The following is a 27171-nucleotide window of genomic DNA, read 5'->3' as shown; positions in this document are numbered from 1 at the left end:
TTCATTTAAAAGAATTGTGTGTGCATGCCTGTGCACACATAGTATCTGAATATGCCCACAGGATTCAAGGGAAGCTTTGGCCATGTGGTCACAGTGGGGCCCAGGAGAGCCCATCAAGGACAAATGTCCCCAGGGCAGAACCCACAAGGCAGAAGTGCTAGGGCCTCACTGCCTCACAGCAAGGCTGACCTGGGCTCATCTGTCCTGCAAAGCAAGGCTGTCACAGCAGCACATCCAATGACACTATCTGGACAGCTGCTTCTGGGGTAATGTCACTATAGTGACTCTGCAGCCTTTCAGACCCCACCCCAGACATCACCACAATAGCCAAGTTAGGCTATCCTTAGGGCTGAGGCAGAATAAAAGGAGCCCCAGTGAGCAAGTTGTTTCAGAGACAAGGGTCTGGGAACCAATTCACCTGCCCTGAGTGGACAGCAGGCACTGTTCTCTCAGACTCTGGAAGGTGGTCCCGGGGGAGTCCACATTACAACCCCCTGTGACACACACAGATCTCCTCCCTTTACATCATCGGTACTCTGAACCAAGCAAGGGGGAGGAAGAGCTTTATCATACACCTTGATAAGCACGGCAGAGCAAGCATACCACGGGGCTTCCACATACACCCCAGGTCAACTAGCTGTCTAATCTCTTCCCTCACAGTGGCCTCTTCTGCCACTGCATGTGTGCACGTGTGTGTTCTGATGTTTTGAGCCCTCTCTGCTGACAAAAGGCATGCAAACTAGACCTACTGCAAAAACCCAAACATCACAACAGATGTTCAAATATGTCCCTGAGGTCTGAGAAGCATTCAAGGAAATGGTCCAGGAAATAGAGATGAAGACCAGCAGGCAAAATTGGACAGGGGCTGGTACTTTAATATTTGAAAGGGCATCATGAACATCCCCGAAGCCTGCAGGGCACAGGCAACACCTGAATTGCAACTGGAAGAAATGAAAGTGAGGATAATCTGACTTCAGGACAAATGAAAGGCCAATGGCCTTTGCCAGGAATGCAGCCCAGGAAGATCTATATATGTGCTCTGACTCGGTCTATCTGCTCCCATGGGTGCTCCCATGGGTGCTCCCACCACCAGGACCACATCCTCTTGGATATTCCTCTAATCCTGTGGAGGGAAGGTTGGGCTACTTTTCTAGCCCCATGGGAATAGGCACACTATCAGGAGCCACTGCCTCACAACATGTCAGAGCCCGAAGAGTCAAACTGGGGTCAAAGAGGTTGCTTGAGGTCGTGGAAAGGCAAAAGCAGGGCTAGAAGGCAGGCCTCCCGGCGGGCCTGTGGATGCACTTTCTTCATCCTCCCCTTTTGTTCCTCAGGAGTCCTGGGCCCCCAATAGCAAGTGAAGCTGGCTTCAGCATGGACCTTTCATATCATCTCACCATCACCTAACCATAGAAAAGCCCTGGAGAGAAGGCAGAGAACTTGCTATATACAGCAGCCCTTACTCATGAGTATAAGGAGCAAGCCAGCTCCACAGAAGCCAAACCGAATCCCACCCTGTACCAGCCCTGCTGCCCTGCTTGACCCTCCTGAAGATGTGCAACTGCCCATTCACTCAAAGAACACTTGCCAAGCACCTGCAGTGGTGTCAGGGCCTGTGCCAAGGGCACACAAGTGAGAATGAGTTCAGGATCCCTGCAGCAGAGGGCTGCCAGATTGGTGGGGTAAAGATGAGCTGAATAATCCCACTAATGAACATCCAATTACAAATGGTACTAAGTGCTCCATGGGCAGGAACCCAGCTCAACAAGACCTTTGTAAAGGGCCCTTGTAGGGAAGCAGAACTGGAACCCGGAGGAGTTGACTTGGCCAAGTGGGAGAAGACAGAGGAGACAGAAGAGACAGCCCGTACAGCTTCGAGCTCTGTGCAGGACCAGGTGAGGCACTTTCAAGAAACCAAATGGGTACTTCTGCAGGCAGGTGGGGACAGCAGGGTTCACCCCTGCTAATCCAGTCTTAGCCACACAAAAGAAAGGTCAGAAACACACCTGCTCCTATCTCTTCTCTGCCCAATTGTGGCACAAGAGCTTCTTATGAAACCTTTGCCTTTTGAAAACAGTGGTTACAGAAACTATGAGACAGCAGATGTTTGTCAGGGCCAGGGAAACTCTGAGGCCAGGGCAGGCGAAAACAGAGGGCAAACACAGCACAGTTGCTCTAGCAGCATTTTTATTTACAAACAGCAATTTCCATTGACTTTATACCATAAAAAAGCCATTTACAAGCAAGAAACAAGAATTCAGAACAAAATTAAGCAGCACTGAAATATTCATGTCACAAATCTAAAACAAAATGAATACAGAGTAAAATATCATTTGAATAAATAGTCTTAAATCCATGCTATAAAATAATCCTTAATGGCAAGTTACTAGTTGATACAGCATCCGCTTAGCTAGCTTCATTTACTTCATATGGTGATGAAGTGTGGAGTTGTGAGGTTACCAGTTTATATTGCAAGATAATGACACTGTGTTAAGTCATTCAAATTGCTCAACCATTTATAACGGAAAACAATGTTAGCCCTACTAATAAAAGTGGTGAGAGAGATGGTTTTCACATTAGGAAAATGGTCATTCTCAAACAAACCAGGTAAGTTTACCTCTTACTCTAGTCAGGGCAGCAACCAGAGGCTTAGGCCACAAGTCCAAAGGTTGAATTCACAGCATACTTGTCACTGAGGGGCAGCAAGAGGTCTGTTTACTGAATCGGCTACTCGGAGTGCCAAGCAAGGCTGACTCCGGGACTTGATCAAGATTTACAATAGCCCTGTCTGTGCCAGACCCAGAGAGGGAACCAGAGAAAACAGGTTCTCTTCTGGGCTGAGAAGTCAAGGCAGAAACAGCAGACACACTCTGGCACTTACTGAAAAAGATGCATGTGACATGATAACCGTTACAAATTTGGAACAATGTGAATGACTTTTCTGAACGTTCAGTTCAGTTGCACTGAGTAATATGAAATCTATGATTTATGAACTAGATAGTTTCATATAAAGAATTTACATAATTCCCCAATACTTTCATATATAAAATTTAATAAATAACCCTGACCAGTCTAGAAGCACCATTCAAGGGGCATGTGCCCTTGGAAAATAGTTTAGGTGTTGCATATTTGAGTCCCTTTCAGTGGAGGCTTCACAGGAAACCATTATAGAATTTAACAATAACGACGATGACGGCGACAACAACAAAAAAATCACAGTAACAAACAGAAAAGTTGTTAAAATAAAACACATCAATCTCTTTAAAGTAAAGCTCATTCACATAGATGATTCCCCCCAGCCCTTGTTTTGTGTTCCTGCAAATTCTTCCTAGAGTCTAGGCTGTAAAAACAAAAAATAAAAACAAAACCACACATAAAAACATGCAGGCTATGGTCTGGGCTAAGGGAAAAACAGAGTTGGTTATAACTGCTTTCATCAGAAGAGATATATGCTCTGAAAGATTTAAAAATTATCAATTTAGTTCTACAGTATATTCTGCTTAACAGTGAACTGACAGTATCCTTTCTGCTGTTTAAAAAAAGAAAAAGTGTGGGGGGGGGACAAACCTAAAAACAACACACAAAAAAATCAGACAACTGCTAAGGCAGTGCCAACTGGGTGGGAGGCTTTCCACTAACCAAAAAGTTAACTTGTCTTCATATACTGTATTTACAAATATAATTTCTAAATGTATTTACAGCTTTAGTAGAAATTAGAGGGTAGAGAACTGATTAGAATGAAAAAACTGTTTAAAACCACAAACATTAGTACAAGTATAAAATTCTTTGTCTTCACAGTTTGTAGTAACAGGTTAAACATTGATAGAAAGGACGCTGTCACTGTCTTCACATTGTCTAATGCTGAGAAGGTAGCTCAGGAAGAGACTCAATTATGAACAAGCCTTATGGATTCCGGATATACTTTACTGCAAAAGATTTTTTTCACATATCACTTTATCTTAATTGATTTCTGCATTTGATATAAATGAAAACACCTAACCTAAAACTGTACAGAAATAGGGACTTTGCTTTCCAAAAAGAGTTGCTCTAAGGAGTTACACAGCGTACTTCGTCTGTGGAGACGTGAACTTCAGGGAGGGAATGTTTCTGTTCTGGGGTCATGTTAATCCTCCTGGCACATCCTCATGTGGCAAGGCACAATTAACTGCTGCTGCCCCATCTGAGTGGAGTGACCCTCTCACCAGTCATGCACACTGGAAGGCATGACAGTGCGAATGCTCAGAAAGGTTACTCAGCTGTGTGCTGGCCTACGTGCTGCCTCCCTCGAAGCCCTGCGGAACTTTACAGTACTGTGTTATGGCTTGAGAATTCATTCTTAACACTGCTAGCAGTGGAAAGGGTAAAGTGTTAGCAATAGGAATGGGAGCAAGTGGAACTTGCAAATTATGGAATCATGATTATTAGAGAGAAACTCAATCAATTTTCTGCCCCTTAACAGTCCCATGACAATGTTTGAACCTGAACTGTACAATCAAAGCAATGTATATTTTTGTCAAAGACAATTTTGGATAAGTCACTCTTTGGTAAACTCAAACCAGTTAAACAAATTTACAATTACAAGAACTTCATGTAAATAAGGTTAAGACGGACATGATGACAAGAACCAGGACACTAAAGGTGCTTGCCCCAAGTGTTCTCCCTCCCAACTTGTCTCATATGCTGCAGAAAGCTCTAGAGGCCTTGCAGAAGGCCCCAAGCCTGAGTGAAAAGGAGGTTCCTTCCCTGAGCTTGACCTCTCATGTCCTTGGATTTGGGTCTTTCTTGTCACAAACTTAATTTGTAATACAACACAAATTTTTTGCATTCAATTCTTTAAAAAAAAAAAAAATCAAAATCAAACTTATTCATGTTAAAGAAAAAAAAAATCAACAAACATTTACCTGAAACCCCAGAACACATTTAAGTGGGTAAACACTTGGGGTCCAGCCTCCCCGTGAGGCACGCGGCTTTATCAGGAGTTGTACAAGTGCTTCAAGGAGAGAACAAACCCCCACTTAGGCAGTTTGACGAGGAAAAAGGCATACTATATACCCGATTTAGCAAGAGCTGCTCCTCAGGAGCAGCAGGATTAGAGTGTAATCTACTCGGAGTTAACACTGATGTGTAGCGTAGCAGTTCACACGTGAACAGGTCCTGTGTGCTAAAGAGGTGCTACTGCACAGCCACCACCCACGGGCTATTACACACAAAGGGTTTGAATGACTTTTTTTTCTTAAAAACAAAACAAAAAACCCAAACCAAAATAATTCCCCAAATCTACGTTGGTATTTTAAGAGCCAAAAAAGCATGGAACACCAGCAAACGTCCATTTCTGCATTCCTTAATGCACAGCCTCAGAGGCTGCCTTTTGTTTCTATTCCTCTCTTAGATGGCAGCACTGTTCCCCTGTGGAGATGCGCTGAGTGTGGACTCAAGAGTCCAGGTCCACAGACAGAGGCTGCAGTGCTGACATCCCAAGGGCAGCCTGCAGCAAGACTCACCACCAAGCTGCTTCCAGGATTGCCCGCTGCTGGAGTCTACAGCACCAAAGCGATCTTGTAAAGCCTGTTTGTATATGTGAACACAATAGTGAAGACTTTTCCTACCAATAGAACATTATTCAAACAGGATCAGGTATACAGTAATGTGTTTGCCAGCACGTACATGCTTTTGAGGTCTCTCTTCAAGCTATGAACCAAAGAGAGGAAAATAACTGTAATTCACAACTACCATTAAATTTCACATTTTCTACAACTATACTGACCTAAAAGATACTTAACAAAAATAGCACCACGTGACCAAAAATATGGTGATACACACACAAATTTGGTGACACACTGAGTATCTCAGAGGGCTTTTAACTGTTGGTTTCTTTAAGCAGGAAACACTGAGAGAGTGGGGGAGCCACCGAGGCTCTCGTTAGCACACACAATACTAAGATAGATATATTGCTTGCAATTCCCATAGAGTATAGCTTTACAAAAAGTACAAATTCCAAGTTCTGCAGTTTCCCAGGGAACTGCATGTAGAAAAAGTTGCTGTGCACCTGAACTGGCTGTTTGAAAAGGGAAAGAAAAAGGAGGAAGAAAACAAAAACACCACAACACTGCTTGGAGAATTTTGTAGACAAAACTACAAATCCCTTTCCTTTAGTGCGAGGACTAACTCATGGTAGAGAGTGATTCGATTTAGTTACCTGGTATGTATGTTTCTACAGTACGGAATGAAGGTAGATTTGTAGGCCGGTAAAAACCTTGAAAACCACTGCTCCTTTGGGGTTGGCTAATATAACACTATACTATGTAAAAAGGTCAGCACCACAGGTCGTCCAGCTTTCCTGCCAGACAACGAACAAAAATTCCAAAGGGTTCCCAACTAGAGTTGAAGAAATTTTATGGCATTTGGTTTATGTACTTGTTATGAAGCAGAGCTGTGAACACTGTGATTTGCTTTGCTTGCTTTTGGACACAATGATTAATATATATGAAAACCTATTAACATTCTTCTGTAAGGAAAACAAAGGGGCAAAAGTAACATATTAGGTAGGGATGAGACAGAGTCAAAAGCTCTGTTCACATTGTATTAAATTATATATTCCTCTTACATTCACCTCAACCAGAATAAACTCAAATTTGAGAATGTATATATACTATATATATAATAATCGTTTTATTATATATATATATAAATTGTCTAACTACCCCCTAAAGTAAGTTTAAATTAGAAAAGGTTACCCATTTGTATCAGCTGACGGCATCCTAGTCCCTCCGTGGAAATGCACTGGTGTCAGTGCCCACAATGAGAGAGAGTATGCCTCTTGGCAGAGAATGGCAGGTCAACTAGTTGGCATAGCTAACTCACTGGAGGATTTTGGATTAAGAGTTCAGCCAAAGAGGAATACTGTCAGCCCATGTTTTCCCTGGATATGTTGCCCTTCATGCTTTGAGCTCCTTGGGGGAGAGAGGGCGGGGAAAGGATAAACACAATGAAGTGTTCCATCCAGAAACTTTAGAAAAACTGCCAAGAGACCAAGAGATTTCCAGATGGTTGGGAAAACCAAAGATTACAACAAAGCAAATCACAAATATGCATTGATTAATGTGCTTTGTTTGGGTGCACTTCTTTACCATCTTAATCAGGAGCATCTGACACTGTATGAATTTCCATCCGGGAATCTAGGGCCATCTCTGAGGCTGATGCATCATTTTCTAGTTTCTGTTCCACATACACATCTGTTCTCTCAGGGGACTCTAGACGACTCCTGACTTCAGCAACGCCTGGGTGGTTTTTCCTCAGGTGCTGGTTGAGGGTACCTTGGAATGGAAAGCACTTCCCACAGATCTCACAGCGGAATGGTTTATCATCAGTGTGGCCCCGGATGTGGTACTCCAGTTGGTCCTTCCGTGTGTACTTCTTCCCACAGAACTTGCACACGAAGGGGGTGATTCCCATATGGAGGCGCATGTGCCTGTCAAGGCTTCCTTTCTGGTTGAAGGACTTCCCACAGTAAATACAGATCAACCTCTCATTGTATGGGTACCAGTGACCTCTTGCACTCCTCTCCCGGGGACTGCTCTCATACCCAGGGTTGCTCATCACAGCTTCACTGTCAGATCCCTGTACCATGCCCTGCAGGTCACTGTGCAGGTGGACGGACAGAGCCCGCTTCTGGCGGGCACGCCCTCCTCGGAAACAGCTCAGCATGGACCTGGATGGGCTAGAATTACTCAAACTTCCAAAAGCTTCTGAAACACTGGTTGGCTGTGAGGCTGCTTGGGAATAGGAATATGCATGCTGGAGCACAGAGCCATAGGAGCCCACATTCACTGCCACAACTTGTTCCCCATCAACCATTTCGGTGTGGTACCCGTCATCACCTAGGGAGGAGCTGTCAGAACAGCTGGGTCGGTCAGACTTTTCCATCTTCACTTTAACCTCAGTGATCTGGCTTTCCCTCACCAAGAGGTCCCCTTGCTCGTGGTCCCCCTCGATCTGAATCTCATACTCAGACACACTCCCACTGCTCCCCCTGTCTGAATGCCCCTCCTCCTGTAAGCGGCTGCGCAAAGCTTTGCTGGGAGTCGTCTCCATCCGGAGATCACTGCTCACAGCGGGCTGCCGTACCTGAGGGCAGTATGGAGGGGAGATCTCAACAGGGTTGGTGAAGAAGCTGCCGTCTTTCACTCCATTACGGCTCTCGGGATTTTCCTCAGCACCAACAGTGACAGAGTCGACATCTCCAACACTTATTTTTGAATGGATGCTCTCTAGGATCTGCGTGCACTTGTCAATGACACACTGCATCTGAAGAAAGCTAGCTGCTGTCAGAAAACTGACAACATCCTTCAGCTGCAAGGACATTCTTCCAGTGTAACAAAAGGAAAGCAACTGTTCAAACACGTTGGGGTTTTTAATCACCGATATTGACAAGCCACTCATGGTACTTAATGCTGAATGGTCCCGGAAATATGGAGAACTGGCAGCAAGAACTGCTTTATGGGCTCGGAATGGCTGACCCTGAATATGGACAATGATGTCACATAGTTTCCCTTGCAGGCGGAGTTCATTTAGCTGGCTCAGAACGGTGCTGCTGTACTCGGGCACATCAAACTGAATAAAACTGCTGCTGTCCATTTCTACCGACATGAAGCGCAATCTGTGGAAAAAGAGAGATTTCATAATTCACCAATGGCTGCTCACCAAGCACAAGTGAAATAAACACAAGCTGACAACATCTAAACACTGCAACTATCGTACCTCCTAAGGTCTGCCTCAACATTCTTCCTCTTGCTTTTTTTTAGTCTTTCAGGTTTCAGTTAATTTACCTAAAGCCAAATAACCACAGGATTAATTAGCTCAGTATCATTACCATCCAACATTCCCTTGATCAAAAATAAAACACTAGACATAATAGGGCTATTTCTGCTCCAACTGAGAAACTAGTATACTTTCAGAAAAAATATTTCCCTGTTTCACTTACTTTTGAGGATTTGAAAGACTCTAAAAATTACTGAAATTCACCTAAAGGATGACCTGACTTATCTGTGTATTTTTTTTTTTTAGTGGACACAATATCCTTATTTTATTTTTATGTGGTGCTGAGAATTGAATCCAGTGCCTCACGCATGCTAGGCGAGCACGCTACTACTTGAGCCACATCCCCAGCCCTTATCTGTGTATTTCTAACTGGTATTTTTCAAGTTAACAGCACACTGGGCATCATGAGTGAAGCAGGTCTCTTGTCAGTACTGTCATGATTTGCACTTTTCCACCTTCTGCTCTGCACACTTTTCTGTGACACAGCAAAGCTCAGTCCCTTCCAGTAAAGTTATTTTTAGGAGTAGGAGCAAGAAGAGTGATGGACACATCAAAAGTGCCTCACCTCCACTAGAGCTCACAGTGCTGGTGCACCTGGGACAGTTCTGCTTCCCTCTTGTCTGGAATCTGCAGCACCAGCTTGCTCAAAACTGATGAAGTACAGAGAGGCCAGGCTACATTTTCTGACTAAAACACAAGATGAGATCTAACAATTATATTTTAGTTTTTAAGATCCAACCAATAAAAATTTAAAGCCCTCCTTAATAGGTATTGAATCAGAGAAAAATCAGAATGGAATACAAGTATTTATAAAATGAGAAAACAAAATCAGCAGTAAAGAAGGGTCTGAGTGACATTTACATAGGTCTTCAACTTACTTGGGAATGTTTCTCCAAAAAATTAGATGGACAGGTATGTAATAAAGCAAACATTATAAAATGCTAACAATGGCAGGGTCCGGATGGCAGGTATCCAGGTGTTTGCTATAGAATTCTCTCAACTTTTATGAATATTTGAAATTTTTCATAATGAAATGCTGGAGGCTTAGAAAATATCACCAACAACAAGAAAGGCAATAAGAGAAGTCAAAGCCTTCAAACTTTTTACCATTAAAGAATGAGTATTAAAAATAAGTGAAACTACTCAACTCAGGAGGTTAGTAAATAAATAACAAATTAAGCTCAAAGAAAGCAAGAAAACACAGAAAAAAAAATTTAACAATTTCAAGACAAGACAATGTGCAACCAAATACAAGACTTGCAGGAAAGGATCAGTTAGTGGAACTGTATCACTTTAGAATTTTTTTAAAAATTCAAAATCATTTTAGTCAAACAGGAATACTGTGCCTTTATTTATCCTAGACTTACGACTGAAATCAATTTGAAATCTGTATGGAATGGACATATTTTTAGGATAACATAAATTGGCAGAACTAAATAAAAAAAGAAACAGAAGTGCCAAGGCACAAATGATCTTCAGGCCGTTCTCACTGTTCCAGACACATGTAGAAACATTTAAAGCATTTCAGTTCATCTGGCACAAATCTGATACCAGAAGATGACAAATAGCACAAAGAACACTGTCTACTTTGTCTAAGTAGAGATTTTAAAGTTCTAATGGAAATACTAGGAAATACAACGCATTAAAAGAATATATTATAACCAAGAACAGCTGCTTCCCAAAAGTAGGAGTAGCCACATATTAGGAAATATACAAATATAATCTATAAAATAAGAAGGTCAAAGGGGAAAAAATACATATGACTAAATCAATACTATACCAAAAATGCAGTTGAGGAAGTTGAACACCTCAGAGTAAGGAAGGAATATTCAATAAGCTAGTCAGCAAACAATACTTTCTTGATATAATAAACAGTATCTACTGCATGTCAATGACAGCAGCATCCTTAAAAAGGAAACATTATGTCTGCATGTCCCAAAACTACTTGGTAGAACACAAGCCCATGAATTAGCCAGCCCCAGATCCTTCCTTATCTCCTAGGGATCAAAAACACATTAGCATAATAACCCATCTGAAAAGTCCTGCAGAGGAGCATTCTGTTTAACTCAGCAGTTTGCAAACTCATTTAATTGGAACTCTTTTCTCAAGGTACACACATTAATATTCCAAAGAATTAATGCTCCCTGGAGCACATTCTGGTAAACACTTTAGTAAGGCATTCCCATCAGGAACTGGAAGACAGACAACATTTTTACCATCACTACTCTTAGATTGTTCTGGAACTTCCAGTCAAAGCAACACAACAAGGGGAAATTAAGGCATATAGCCATTAAAAAAAAAAAAAGAGAAAGAGACAAATTACTGTTACACACAGTTATGACTATTTACATAGGAAATACAAACAAATCATATGCAATATATATTACAGTTAGGATTTAAGAAGTGGAGGGTCTCAAAAATAACTGCACATTAAAAAAAAAAACGTGTAAGATAACAACTTACAGACAGCAACATAGCAACAGAAACTATACAATACTTGGGTGAGGATGAGGATAAATAAACAGTGAATGAGGATAAATAAAATAGATAGTAAAATGACAAGGCAGTCAGGATAATTGGTCCCATTCAACCACATAGGCTAACCAATAGACATGTTAATGAGCACCACCAAGGCCTATTTCAAATGTTAAAGACACAACCTGTGGGCACACCTCCAGCCAATTCCTGAGGTGGAAAATGGAAAATGGGGATAAACTCAGACTTAAGTTATAGAAAGGTAGGTGGGGGTATTGATAGTCCAAATGATAGTCTAGATACTTTTTAAAAAAATTTTTATTGTATTTGTAGATGAACAGCAGGCCTTTATTTTGTTTATATTTATGTGGTGCTAAGGATAGAACTCAGTGCCTCACACAAGCTAGGCAAGTGTTCTGCCACTAAGCTACAATCCTAGCCCCTTGATACTTTTTCAATGCCTGTTTTATATAGATTTTGTTCCATGCTCATCCCAGAACCATATATAAACTCCTAAGCTGGCACACCATTTTTTTTTTCCTGCTATGAGGCTCCCTCACGCATGACAGGGGTTCTATCTCTTCTCCCTTAAATAAATTCTGCTCTGCTTGCTTTTCCCTTCTTCAAAATTTGTAGGACAAAAACCCAGAGGAAATTGACCAAACAGGGAATCTAGTCTCACTCAAAATTCTGGTTTCAGTAGGGCCAACAAAAAGAAAATACAATACTACCTTAATACAAGGACAAAATACAAATTCATAAATGAAGAGATGCTTCTGAAGGAAGATTCAATACTATAGAGGCGGACACCTTTATCTAAAATTAATTTGTAAATGTAATGCGACTCAATGGAATATTTTCTTAGAAATTTGACAAAATGATTTCAATTCATCCCCCGACCCCATGCTGGGAATTAAACCCAGGATCTCAAACATGCTAGAACAATGAAAAATAAAACACATGTATAACAGTGTTTTCTAGTTGCTTTTTTTTTCTTTTTCTTTGCAGCTCCAAGGACGAAACCCAGGGTCTTATGCATGCTGGACAAGTGCCTTATCACTGTATTGCAACCCAAGCCATCTAGTACTTTTTTTTTTTTTTGGTACTGGGGGTTGAACACAGGAATGCTTTACCACTGAGCTACATCCCCAGCCTTTTTTATTTTGAGAGAGTCTCATTAAGTTACTGAGCGCCTTACTACACTGCCTAGGCTGGCCTCAGACTTGCAATCCTCCTGCCTCAGCCACCCAAGTTGCTGTGATTACAGACATGCAGCATAGTGCCTGGTGTTAGTAAATTATATTTTTTAAAATAAAAAACTAAAATTTTCACAATATATTTAACCCAATGTATCTAAAACATTGCACCACAAAATCAACAACAGTTTAGAAAGCTATGAGACGTTTTTAAAAGGAATTAAATTCCTTTTTCCATATTAAGTCTTTGAAATCTGATGTGTATTTTATATACAACATGTGTGGACTAGTTGCATTTCAGGGGTTGGTTTTGTTATTGCTTTGTTTTTTGTTTTGGGAGGACTGGGGATTGAACCCAGGGCCTTACACATGGTAAGTATTCTACCACTGTACTACATCCCTAGCCCTACTAGTTGCATTTCAAGTGCATGTGTGGCTAATGGTTACCAAATTGGACAGCACAGATCTAGAATAAATGCTAAAGAAATTTTAGAAAAGAAAAATATAGCCAATGTAAAATTAGATTCAAGTTAATTTGGTAAATAAAATAGATATTAAGTACCTTTTATGTGCCAGACACTAACCACCAGGGGCGCTATAATCCTCTCATCATAAACTGTGATACAAACAATGAGATCTTTTATAATGGGGGACTGGTCAGAGAAGGCCACTTGAACAAATGCTATTTTATTTTATTCTTTAATATATTTTTTAGTTGCAGAGAGACACAATACCTTTATTTTTATTTATTTATTTTTTATGTGGTGCTGAGGATTGAACCCAGTGCCCACATGTGCCAGGTGAGTGCTCTTCCACTGAACCACAAACTCAGCCCACAAATACTATTTTAAATGAGACCAAAAGGATGAGCAAAGGTTAGCGAGCTCTGTGAGGGTGTGGGGGTGCTGCAAGGAAACTGTCTAGGCAGAAGAAATCACATGTATAAAGAGATAAAGAGCCTGGGCTGGGAAGGAAGGATCGCTGGGAGCCTCATACCAGAGCAGGACAGGGCTGAAGGGAAGGGCAGAGCCCACATCATGCTGTCAGGGCAGGCAGGTAGAAATCAGCCTCATGAGACATTTCAAATCAGTGAAAAAAAAAAGGAATAATGATTAAAATAGATGCTGCTTAAGGAATATGAACAAACAATAACAGAATCAGATTTCTTATAGCATACCCTGAAATAATCTCTAGGAAAAGACAGTTCTAAGCACTGGAAGATACATATGTAGGTTTAACTACAGAAGTAAGTTTTTTATATACTTAAAAAAAAATACCTTTTGACCAAAAGAAAAAAAAATTATGAAAAATATTTTCCAACATACATGGCAGAGAATACAAGATTCATAAATCAATGAAAGTCATATATAACAATTGAAAAATCAGCAAAGAGTATTAACAGATGTTTTAAAAAAGAAATGAAAATATCCTTGCCTATTAAACAGAGAAAAAATGCTTAATCATTTCATTTGTAAACAAAAAAATTAAGATGAGACAATACTTTCTCAAATTGGCACAACTTACAAAAATGCAACCCAGCTGGCACCTGACGAGAGGTCAAATATTACTTAACCTTATAGCATTTTCATGATACCAAGTGTGTAAATAGCAACTTGTGGAATGAAGGGGCAAAGGGGGTGGGGGGCAGATGAAAACCAGGGGAAAAGGACAATAAAAAAGCACTTCTGAAGCAGAATGAAAAACCAAGAACACGTTTACAATGAGGCCTCCTCTCCTGTGTGTAGCTTTTTATCTTCTCAGAAGTAGAGAATGATACTTGAAATAAAATCACTAAGGGGAAAAATGAAACACCCTGATTAACACCTAAGAGGGATTCCATTTTTCTGCGAAATGAGAAAGAAGCACTTTGCTCTCCTCTCCCTTATACCAATGCTTCCTTTGGCAGTGACAATGAGATTCAAAGTTCCTCCCTGGAGCTGCTAACAAGCAACACTCTTGAGTAAGCAGCTTCTAAAAGACTGGAAAAAAGTGAATTTATAGTTAATCTGAGTTCTAGGCACATTACCAGGCTACAGAGAGCAAATAGCATAATTCATCACAAGTTCTATACCCCATGACTGGACTTATTAGGCCTGGTTGGTAGTCCTGAGATAGAAGAGATCAGAACCTTTTATAAAAGGGACTTCAAGTTCAAATACGATCCTCCAAGAGGTTACTCAATGGCTTCTGGCAGTTCTTGATTTCTTCCCTACATAGAATGCCAGAGGGCCTATACCTATGTTAGCTCAATTTTTAATTATCTTTTTAAAATATGCACATAGTAGAATTTCAGATTATAGTGGAAAAAAGTACAAAAACTGCCAAACTTTCCTCAATCTCAACCCCTTTTCCCACAGACAATCACTGGTAGTTTTGGGGTGCTCTTTCAGAGAAATTTAAACACGTATTGTATTGGCCTAAACTGTTTTGTACTCTGATCTTAAGAAACATATTTAATATACCTTAAAGTCTTTCCTTAGCAGCATATACCCAATGACCCCAATTTTTCCAACTTCACAGCATTCCATGGATGGTTGTATCAGTGTTTTTAACCATCTTATATCAAAACAGGAAGCAACTTAAATAGCCAATTCAAAGCCAGAACAGCAACATACATGCCACATACATTGTGGCTTTCTTTTCTAACTTCTCACAGAGGAATCATGAGGTTTTCATTTCAATAGTGCCAAATTATCCTCTATATAAGGTGGAAGCAACTAGCCTTTCACCAAAAACATGGGAAGAGTCTTACCCCTCTACAAGTGCCAGCAATTGGTATTAAATTTTAACTTTTGCTGAACTGACAGGAGAAAAATGGTACCTCATCATTTTGATGTGCATATGTTTATATATAAATGAAGTTGATATCTTTTCTCATGTTTAATGGCAACCTAACTTCTGTCTTTGAATTGCCTATTCTTATCTTTGCCCACATTTGCCTTTTTCTTAATTTTTTTTTAGTTGTAGATATACACAATATCTTTATTTATTTTTATGTGGTGCTTAGGATCGAACCCAGTTCCTCACATATACGAGGCAGGCACTCTACCACTGAGCTACAGCCCCTGCCCCATATTTGCTTTTTTTATTGAACTGTCAGAGTTCTTTGCAAATTAAGGAAATTAGCCTTTTGTCATATGTGCTGCAAATATGAGATTTAATTGTAGTCACTAAATGGCATAATAACTGGGGATTTAAATTATTTTTTCCTCCTTTCATAGGAAATATTCACTCAATATCAATCTCCTACTTATACAAAACCACAGGGAATTCAAAGATAAATAAGTCCCAGTCTTGTAGTTTGATCCAGGCTTAATGCAGGTTCCTCCCAACTCAAAGAGATATGGGAATGGAATTCATTTTTGATAATGCAGAGTAGTAATTTATATGAGTTTTTCATTTAGATTAAGTTTGCAGCTTCTTCAGAAAACAATAATGAATTTGATTATTCTGCTCACTAAAAACATCAGAATCAGTCTTCTTTAATTTAGCATATTAATCATAGGGTTTTCCCTCATATTAGGTAAAAAATCATGCCCACACTAGACATGTACATTTTTGCACTTTAATTTAAAAAACAGGCACATATAAAATGAACATTTTTCTGTAGTACTATTAATACTTATTTTAACAATATTTATTTTGGTTTTGTTTGTAAAAACTATACTTTTGATAAAAACCAGAAACACTTCTTTCAAAAAACACCACATGGAGAGGACTTAGTTGAAGGGGTCTACTGGCTCCTCAGCTTCAGAGGTCTCTTCTGCTCATACAACCAATGAAGAGACCATCTTTCTGCTTTTTCAAATTCTTACTTTAGAATTATTTCTCTTTTCCTTCCTTCCTTTTTTTTTTTTCTTTTGGTAGTGCTCAGAATCAAACCCAGGATTCTACCATTGAGTCATACCTCCAGCCAGAATTCTTACTGTCTTATAAAGAAAGAGTATGAAGTCAAACTATGGAAACAGCTTCCACCTCTCACACAGCTACTGCCGTGGCCATCTGAGGCTCTCCCTGGTCTTGTGGGTGGGTTTTGGGAAGGATCCTCTAATATGGGCAGTCCAATATTCTGCTTCCACACATATGAAACCCCTATACCAGTCTCAGAAACTGAAAAAAAAAAGGAGATGACTGCTACCTCCAATCACATACCTTAACCTTCCTCCTTTTCCTGGAAAAGTCCTTTTCAGCTTCCAACACTAGAAGATCTGTGGCTGCAAGGGCCCGTAAACAAGTGGCCAGCCTCGGGCTACAGAGCCCAACTCTTTGGACAGATGTCCATGTCAAGACTCCTACATGAACATCTTGACATGTCAGTAACCACCAGTAACCACCAGGTACCAAATGCTTGATGCATATAGGCATGACTGAAAGACTTACCATGCTCACTGAACCTTTACCATCCCCCATGAAGCAGCCCTATTAAACCATTTTAAAGATGAGGAAACAGACTCTAAGGCCAATTTTCCCAGGACTGTTCCGACTGCTGCCCAGGAGGAAGAACAGCAAATGAAGGCATTTTAGTAATATCCACCAAAATTACAAATGCACATCTCTATGAAAAAGCAATTTCAGCATCCTCTTTTTAGATCAAAATCACCTGTAGAAGGACTGTGAGCAGAAAACTCTGAGTCCTCCTCCAACTAAAAGTGTATTATGCCATCCATATTCACAGCTTTGATCCCTATTTCTCCCTCAGAGCCCCTTAATCCTGGCTCATTTTACCTGCTTTAAACAAAAAAACATCTTTACGTGTTAAAGTCTCAATTAATTAGAAATCACAGAACTAGGCTCAAGTGACTGGTCCTTTGGTGTTTAAAGGTGGAAGTCCCAAAGAGCAGCTGCTTCCAAGAAGACACAGGGTTCATTCAGTCCAAGTTCAAAAGAATTCAAAGTAGCAATGGGCCTGTGTTCCAAAAACAAGAACAAACTGAGGGGACTACCCACGAGTGAGCAAGTAGTAAGGAAGCCAAGTCTGATGGCACCAGAGGACAGCAGGTGGGGAAGCTAAATCACCAAGGTGAGTCCAGGGGAAGGTGGACAGCTTTAGAAGTAAAGTGACACACACCGGGTGGAGTTAAGACAGAATGGGCTCCAGCAAGAGAGAGGCCACTCATATACTGAGGCACTGTGGGCACAGCCACAGGGAGAGTGGGACTGGTCTGTCAATAACCACCTGAGCCAGGCCAGACACTCCTCCCACAGACCTGAAAAAGGTGAAGGAAAAGAGAACAAGGGCTGATGCAAGACCATATGGCAACAGGCTTAGTAAGTAAAGCTGCTTGAGATCTTTGCAAGATCCCACTCAAAAATTAACTACAAACGATTTCACCATGCCCATGAATGAGGACAAGACGCTGTTCTGAAACACGATAAACAAGGAAATGACGCCTCTAATGCAGGCTCCAAAGCTCTCTAGGAAGAAAGTACATTTTGCCTAAAGGAGTTCTGGAACAGAAAGGCATTTTGCAAACTATAATCTAGTCAACCATAATCTAACAGAAACTGCTCAAGTCTGGACATCAGTGATGAGAGCCCCTGCTCTTCCATCACCCAGTTCCTCCCACTGAGTTTGAGCAAAAAAAGGCAACAACCGCCCTTATATATGATGACTCCATAGGGTAACATAAACTAAAAAGTCCAATTAACAGAAACACAGCACCCTGAGTTATCAGAGCTGTTGCATTAGTTTACCAAGGCCCTAAATAGTACCAGGGAATGTATGGAGTGTTCTATTAATACAATTATATTATTCATTATATTCTTATACCACTATTTTGAAAAGATTTGCATATCACCAAAAAATAAATAAAACATGGGTTAATTTGTTTATATTGACATAAAGGCCTTTCTAAGCGTAACATAAGTTCCAGAAGCCACAAAGGCAAAGACAACATAAAAGCATGACAAAAACATACCCCCCTTTCCAAAAACACCACAAGATGAAAGACATACTAGAGGAAAAATGCATGCATGTTTAACAGAGGGCTACTGCCCAAATTCTTTAATTTATAAATCAAATTGGGTGAACACAAAAAATCTACTGAAGAAAGGATACACAGTTCAATAAAACAAACAAAAACCAGAGAAAACAAAAAAAGACCATGAAGAGATGTTTTAACTTTACTCATGATTAAAGATATTTGAATTCCAAAAAGAAAAAAGACTTTTTTTTTTTTTTTTTTTAAAGTTCTGGAGATTAAACCCAGAGCCTCTAGTCAAGCGCTCTACCACTGACCTATACTCCAGCCCATGAAATACTACTTTTAACTCATCAGACTTGTGGACATTTTAAAAGAGCTGGCAAATGTAATCCTGAGAGATAACTGGGTAATCTCTCTCAACACATAAAGGGCATTTACCTGTTGGTCCCCAAATGACAGCTAAGAATTGAGCCTTTAAATACATCATACTCACAAACTAGGTGGGTGGTGCACACCTATAATCCCAATTACTAAGGAGACAGAAGCAGAGTATTGCTTGAGCCCAGGAGTTTGATGCCAACCTGGGCAACTTAGGGAGACCCTATCTCAAAATAAAACACAAAATGGACTGGGGATGTAGCTCAATGAAAGTACCTGTGTGTGCCACTCAGTACCATCAATAGATAGATAGATTTACTTACATATAAAACCCATAAATATTCATTTATATATATAAATCCACATTAGGATTAGGATATATGTAACAAGGATGTCCAACTAAGGATTTTTCTTTGTTATAGGAAGAAAAAAAAAGGATCACCATCAAAAGGAGACTGGCTTTTTTTTAAATTTTTTTTTATTTTTTTAGAGAGAGAGAGAGAATATTTTTTTTTAGAGAGAGAGAGAGAGAGAATTTTTAATATTTATTTATTTTTTAAGTTCTCAGCGGACACAACATCTTTGTTGGTATGTGGTGCTGAGGATCGAACCCGGGCCGCACGCATGCCAGGCGAGCGCACTACCGCTTGAGCCACATCCCCAGCCCTTGAGACTGGCTTTTTAAAAGAAAGAAAAGAAATGAATTACAGTAGATGGGGTAGAGAAAGAAGATGGGAGGGGAGGGGAGGGGGGATAGTTGAGGATAGGAAAGGTAGCAGAATACAACAGTTACTAATATGGCATTATGTAAAAATATGGATGTGTAATTGATGTGATTCTGCAATCTGTATTTGGGGTAAAAATGGGAGTTCATAACCCACTTGAATCTAATGTATGAAATATGATATGTCAAGAGCTTTGTAATGTTTTGAACAACCAAAAAAAAAAAAAAAGAAAGAAAGAAAAAAGCAAATTGGATGGGGTCATACATTCCTGCAGGAGGAACACGAACCCAGGAGTTTGACGACTGGCTGGCCAACACAGTGGGCCCTGTCTCAAAAACAAAACTACAATGTTCATTAAAAAGAACAGATAGCCAGGTGCAGTGTTTTGCATATATATAACTTTTGACTTCCCCAAAGCTTTACAATTAATAGCCTGTTATTGATAGGAAGCTTACCCATAACAAACAAGTAGATTAACATGTTTTGTATGCTATATGCATTATATGTAGTAAAAAGCGCACAAGAACCTCAAGAGAACACTTTTTATCACTACATGCAACTTACTGGAGTGATGTGGAAGGATTAGATTACACAATTATTTTAGGTGAATACTCCTAACACTTGAGCTCACTGCAATAGCAACAAGAGGTAGCTGTGAAATTATTACAGCAATACAGTACATACTACTATTAATTTTATGCAGTTATGACTTAGTACTGCATCTTTATGTTTGTTTACATTTCTCTCAAATGCAAATGGTACCATGTGGTCTGTGTTTGTTTTAAGGGTTTTTTTGGGGGGTGGGGTACCAGGGATCAAACTCAGGGGCACTCAACCACTGAGTCATATCCCCATTCCTATTTTGTATTTTATTTAGAGATAGGGTCTCACTGAATTGCTTAGTGCCTTGCTTTTGTGGAGGCTGACTTTGAACTCAAGATCTTCCTCCCTCATCCTCTGGAGCTGCTGGTATTACAGGGCTGCACCACCACAACCAGCTGTTTTAAGTTTTGATACACATTACTTTTTTTAATATTTTATTTTTTAGTTGTGGTTGGACATAATACCTTTTTTATTTATTTTATTTTTATGTGGTGCTGAGGATCAAACCCAAGGCCCTCCTCATGCTACGTGAGCGCTCTACTGCTGAGCCACAACCCCAGCCCCATATTAACTTTTTGTAATACATTTGTGGGTATTTTATGGCAGAGAACAATAAAATAAAGACTAGTATCTACATATTTACACATTCATGACATCTTTTTCTCATTTCTAGGCTACATGCTTTGTGAGGTTTTTCAAATGATTAAAATATCAAAAAAAAAAAATTAAAAACGTTCCATGAATGAGTGAACCCATGCAGTTCAAAAAGGTATTACTCAAGGGTCAAATGTATGTGCTACTGAATCTGTTCTAGAAGGAATCACATGATATATTAACACTGGTCACCTTAGGAAGGGAAACATACTTCATTTTAAAACTTCTGATTTTTTAAATCACATAGTTGTATTAGTCTCACTAAATTTTATAAAAGACATAGGCTTTTTGCCTAAAAATAGTTTTTTAAACTAAAAAATCTAAAGAAAGATGGGCTGCAAATGGATAATTTTTATATAAAACTAACAATTATAGAGACAGAAATAAAGAACTATGAGGAACAATGATAGGACTGATTACTTCTGACCAAAAAGATTTTTTAAAAATCAATAGAAATCTTCGTAGGCAAGATATTTTAAAACAGGGCCTTGCATTTCAAAAGGAACAGATCCAACACTCCAGACAGAAGTGGCAGGAGCAGTATGAAAGCGGATGGGGTCTGAGGTGCAATGAGCTGCATGAGTGGTACAAGAAGGGATGTGACAAAGGACTGCCATAGGATGGAGGCCCTTGAGCACCTGGATAGAGAATGCAGGTGGGATTCTCAAGGCAGCCACTGTGAATGAGAGTCCAGAGGATTTAACAGGACTTTGGAGACAGGTATGACATCCACTTTGCGGGGGCAAGGAGCTCAGCAAGGACAAGCTGAGTTGAGGCTGCCTACTAAGGAGTAGGAAACGTGGGGCAGGAGAGAAAAAGATACTGATTGGGAAGTGACCAAAAACTGTACTGAGGATGGTGGTGAAAGATGATGTTCCTCAGGGAGGGAACATAGAAGAGAACTGGGAACAGAAAAAGGTGTGGTACTCTAACACAGTATCTGATGAAAAAATGTACCATTCATACTTAGCTCTCTCCTGAAACAGCATTTCCACTGACTAGTATCAAAAGTAAAACTATCAGCTGGGCGTGAATGCACAGGCTTGTAATCCCAGCAGCCTGGAAGGCTAAGGCAGTAGGATCACAAGTTCAAAGCCAGCCCCAGCAACTTAGTGAGGCCCTAAGCAATTAGCAAGAACCTATCTCCAAAAAAAAAAAAAAAAAAAAAAAGGGCTAGGGATGTGGCTCAGTGGTCAAGCACCCCTGGGTTCAATCCTGGTGGTGGTGGTAACTCTGCATCATATATTCTGCTAGTGAGGAAACTAGACAATAAAAACTAGGAACATCTTGTCACACTGCTGACCCATGCTACAGAAAACTTACAGACAAGACAGGACTCTTGAATGTCACCTGGGCATGACACCCTCACGAAATTCTTGGGTAAATCCTTGGAATCATTTCCCCATGACAACCAGAATTAAAGCAAAAGAGTACAGACTAAGGTACTGGATGTGTGCTGGTTTTGTGAGCTTCAAAAGCCACAGAGCTTTCCCACTCTGACAGCTCTGAGAACAGAGACAGAGGGGCTCTCATCATGGGTCAGCTGATGTAACCTAAACCAAGCTAGAGACTCAAGATCCACGTAGTACTATCTTAGCTGTATTACTGGCTCTCAGCCTTTCCTGCTGAAGACCCTGAGGTATAGGACCATGTCTAAGAAAAGGCAAAATCTAGCAAGGTGGTTTATTCCCACCTAACCTGAAAACGCTATAATTTGTTTCACAAGATGCTACACTTCTTTTAAAAATATCCAGTTACACTTTCAAGAAAGGAAAGTACGGTTACAAATTTGGAAGTTGTTTAAGGCGCCAGGAGGTACCCATTATTCTCAGTCAAGATGCTCATGATTTCAAACCCAGATGCACCTGCTGGCTTCAGTCAGTCACTTGCTGACACCTGAGACACAGCTCAAACTAAGCTTTCTCCATCAGACACTGAAGATCCCTAATTTTCACTCATACAAAGTCTTTAAAAAAGACCACAGATTGAAGCAGGGAGATGAAAGGCATGGTAACAGCAGTAACAACTATATAAAAATAACTTTTCTAGATATTTCTGCCCGGGTCTAGATCAAAACTAAAATTGAGCTGTCATGAGCTACAATCTAATCCTTTGGAAAGCAGCAACAGCCGAATAGCACCAGGGCTGCATGAAACATTCTGGTGCTACTGAAACTCAACGCAAGAAAAAATAAAAAATAAAGAAAATGGCATTCTGTGATGGATATTCATGAAGCACTCATCCTAATTTAAAGGAAAACAAGTTTAGAGTTCTTACTGCATTAATTCATGTAAGCCTGAAAGAACATTTTTATCCAAACTGTTACATTTCCTACAAAGGCGTTAACATTCTCCAGGTCTGCTCAGATACACTAATTCTGAGAGGGTGCGATTTGTCTTAGTCAATGCAAAACATCAGAAGCTGCTTCAGAGCTTTCCAAGCAGGAGAGGAATGACCTCTTTACTTGCAATGGTAAGGACTGAGTTATTCAGCTCCTACTGTGTACAGTGCTCTAAGTAAGCTCTTTACTTGATCACTAAATCTTCCTGACAACAATGAGACAATTGTTATAAGTATTCCCCTTTTACAGATGAAGAAACAAACTGAGAGATGAAGAAACTTTCCCTAGTTCACTCAGCTAATTACTGGCTCAGCCAGGACTTGAACCTAGATTTGTCATTCTCAAGAGTCAGAACTCTACCTCCTCTAAGACTTTAAGCTGGGTGTGTTGATGAAAGCCTGTAATCTCAGCAGCTCCAGAGGCTAAGACAGTAGGATTGAAAACCTGAGGATAGCTTGGGTGACTTCACAAGACTCTGTCTCAAAAAAATAAATAAAAGGGTTATAAAAAATAAAAAGGGCTGGAGATAGCTCAGTGGTAAACTGGCCCTGGGTTCAATCCCCAGCATCACACAAACACAAAAAAGCAGGGTTTTTACTGATGCAGAATTCTTAATGATCAACTTCAAGCAGAAAGAGAATTCTCATTTAAGGATGTACTACATGGATAAAGTCAGGCTAAGTCTGACACGGTAATAATTACAAGGTCACAATACATTATACTTCAAATGGTTTGCTGCCATTTCTCTATGAAATGTTCATTCTTTTTACTGTCAGTGAAGAAGGCAAAGAAATATTCCAAATTATTTTTCTTTTTGTTATGGGGTCTCACAAGGTTGCCCAGGCTGGCCTTGAACTCCTGGGTACAAGCAATCCTCCTACCTTAGCCTCCCAAGTAGCTGGGACCGCAGGTGTGTGCCACCATGCCCTGCTAGATGTTTCAAATTCTAATCACAAATTTAACAGCTTTGTTTCAGGTAAAAGGAAATCAACATAAAAATATTAAGGGTGCATTATAGGGGCACTGGACCTGGAAAATACATTATGCTCTGCCTCTTATGACAAAAGGATTAGAAAAGCTCACCTGGAATTGCATTCTTCCATGAGGTTTTCCATGCCATCAACATCAACCAGAAAATAACCATTAGAAACTTAACTGCGTTCAGTTGATGACCTTCACTAAGCTAAATTCAGCAGTTTGTCAGCTACAAAACATTAAATGGACAGGATTAAGAAGTTTGAAAAACATTAAGCAGAATTTAAAGTAAAGCAACATGAAAATTAATGAGAATAAAATATAACTATGGCTTCTAGATTTATGATACTGACATTTTTGACAAGTGCTTCAACTGCAAGGCAGATACAGAGCCATGCTGAAATCTATAACTCAGGGGATACAGTCAGGTAGCCTATGATCACCCCCCCTTGATAAAACCATACCCAATGACAATGTATTAAGCAGTTACTAGGTAATACACATTTTACTACCTTGTTTGTATCTCATTTCATTTAAAAATTCACATGAAATCCTATGAAAGGGTCTTTATCATCCTACATACTACAAATAAAAAATGAAGGCTCAGAGACATCTGATAAATTGCTCAAGTTCACATAGTTAGTAAGTAGCCTTGCTGGGATTCAAACCAAGGTGTGATTCCAAAGCTGATAATCTTTCCCCACATCTTCTGACTGAAGAATTATGACATTTTTCTTTTCCTGTGATCAGGAATAAACATTTTGATGTTTGTAAGATTTCTGTACCCCAAGAATGAAAGCTGAAAACATCCACCTTGACTGGCATTAAACATCAGTTAAACATGATAGATAACACTAATAACTAAAAGAGCTTCTCCCTAAAATAAATGTTAAAAAATTGTTTACCAACAAAAATCAAAAAGTATCTGAATACCTATTAAAAAAAAATACAGCTCCAACATCAGGTACTAGAAGGGCTCTGAGAGAAGTAGTAAAAACCCAGTGCCCTTAAAAAAATCTCCCACTCCATTTGGGACAAGAACAAGTTCAATAACTAAGGAACAAGTGCTAGATCTGAGTGCCACAAAGGCATGGGGGTAGGGCAGTCAGGGAACATGCTCTGAAGGAAGTATATCTTCAGCAGGGACTTGAAGGAAGTGAAATGGAGAATGTGCACAGAGGAGGGGAACAACAGGGGCAAAGCCCAAGAGGCAGTCATGACTTGGCTTCTGCTGGGGCCAGACTTGGAGAAGAAGCAGGGAATAAGGTTCAGGTGGATGAGGTGGGACTAAATCAAGGATAGCCCTGGGCAGATAGGGCACGCAATGGCTGGACACCAATCAGCTTTGAATAGTGGTATAACTACCAATGCCTCCTAGCTGATCCCCTGGCCTCCAGCCTCTCCCTTCCGGTTCTAGCTCACGAACCACCCCTTGTCTCCTGTCGCTCAACAGTGCCCTTAGAATAGTTTCAACTTTGGCCTACTGTTCAAGTTCTTTCTGGAACCAGCCCCAACCAATCTTTCCTCCTACCCCTCTCCTACATGAGCCCTTTTCTGCCAGGAGACTGGTCTAGTCACTAACTCCACAGGATCACTGGGCCTGACTCCTCTTTTCCCATCTGAAGCCTACTCATCCTTTAACACCCAGCTCAAATCCCGCCCCCTCACTAAGCCCTCCCTGACCACTGTGCCTACAGTGACCTCCATCTTGCCTTCTTAATTCTACTGTACACAGCGTTGTCTAATCAAAATTACCTTTTCACAGGTAATGTCTTGGCACCTAATGTAAAGCTATTTGGAGACTAAGTGTGCCTTCAATTACTTTCCCCCACCACATGGAACAGCATCTTGGCATTTAATAAGCAAGAAGGCGCTCAACTATTTTTTGACTTCCTATAGTAAGTTCGGCGTTAGCATAAAGGAAGGATGGGGGAGGGGAAACCTCTGGAGTCAGCGACCAGCTAAGAAACTGTTGCAATAATCCAGATGTGAAGCAAAGAGGGCCTGGACTAGGGAACAAAGAAAAATGGGCAAATATAAACAAAATGTTTGCATGCAAAAGCTCCGAGGAATGCGATTCACTAAAACTAGAGTGAACAGCAAGGGATGAAAGATGATAAAGTGAGGTTGGAAAACGCTGCTTGTAGTCATTTTAAACCTGTGTGAAACAAAAGTGAATTAAGTGGCTAAAAGTGCACATTTGAGGGAAAAAAAAGTCTTCAGTGAAGCTGCCCAGTGTCTTCAACCAGGGACAGCCCTTCCAATTCCAGGCTTACACAGCGTAGCAGCGCTGGAACGGTCTTTATAATCCGAACCCTCCGTTCTCACGTGGGGAAACTGAGGCCCAGCGTGGAAAAGGCTTCCTGAAAGCCTTAACACAAGACTCCCTGACTAGTGCCGCCCTACAGCATGGCCACTTGGCCTCGAAGGACACTGTTTACAGCCCCCGGGCCGGTCCGCCCTCGGAATGGCAAGACCAACTGAGCGCGAGAGTGACCACGGAGACCTCCGGGGCCAAGCACAACCCGCCGCCGCCTGTTTACCTGGAGAAAAGCAGTGGCGTGAGGCAGCCGCCTCTTGGCAGCCCCTCCCGGGGCGACCCCCGGCCGGCCAGGCTCTCCAGGGGCCTCAAACACCCAGACCCCCGCCCCCGGCACAACAGGGAGCAACCCCGGGGGCGACGTGCCCGGAAGCGGGGATCCCGAGACGCCCGGGGCGGAGGCTGAGCAGCCCAGGAGAGCCTCCTTCGCGACCCTCCGCCCGGTCAGCGGCGCCCGGGCTCCGGAGCCGAGCACGGCTGCCCCTTGGGGCGCGCGCCTGGCCCAAGCAGGTGCCCGGGCCTCCGACCCCGCCCGGCCTGGGCTCCCGCCGGCGCCGCCCGCGGGACTGACCAGGCGCGGAGACGCCCGCCCCGCCGCGCCCAGGGGGAGCCGGACAGCGGCCCAGGGGCTGACCCCCGTCCTGCCGGCCCCGCCCGCGCCTCGCCCACTGCCCGCCGCCCCCGGCCGGCGCGCCTCACCTGCCCTGAGCGCCGCGCTCACATCGCCCGCCCGCGGCGCCCCCTCCGCCGCCGCCGGCGCCAG

At 41.3% G+C, this 27171-nt stretch overlaps 1 protein-coding gene across 2 annotated transcripts; it reads right to left on the bottom strand.

The window, feature by feature from the left end:
- Window positions 1-2237: 2237 nt before the first annotated feature.
- Zbtb34 (zinc finger and BTB domain containing 34) lies at window positions 2238-27171 on the bottom strand. Of its 2 annotated transcripts, XM_026386553.2 has the most exons (3): window positions 27108-27171; window positions 8758-8825; window positions 2238-8656 (listed from the first exon to the last, which is right to left on the bottom strand). In XM_026386553.2, exon 3 carries the CDS (start codon window positions 8644-8646, stop codon window positions 7132-7134), a length of 1515 nt encoding a protein of 504 aa, XP_026242338.1. In that variant the 5' UTR covers window positions 8647-8656; window positions 8758-8825; window positions 27108-27171; the 3' UTR covers window positions 2238-7131. The 2 variants fall into 2 exon arrangements, with proteins under 2 accessions (XP_026242338.1, XP_026242339.1); XM_026386554.2 differs by lacking the exon at window positions 8758-8825.

This window comes from Urocitellus parryii, chromosome 4, assembly GCF_045843805.1.
Source record: "Urocitellus parryii isolate mUroPar1 chromosome 4, mUroPar1.hap1, whole genome shotgun sequence".
In the NCBI taxonomy this organism is placed as follows: Eukaryota; Metazoa; Chordata; class Mammalia; order Rodentia; family Sciuridae; genus Urocitellus; species Urocitellus parryii.
This window is presented reverse-complemented; position numbering and strand designations above follow the sequence as displayed.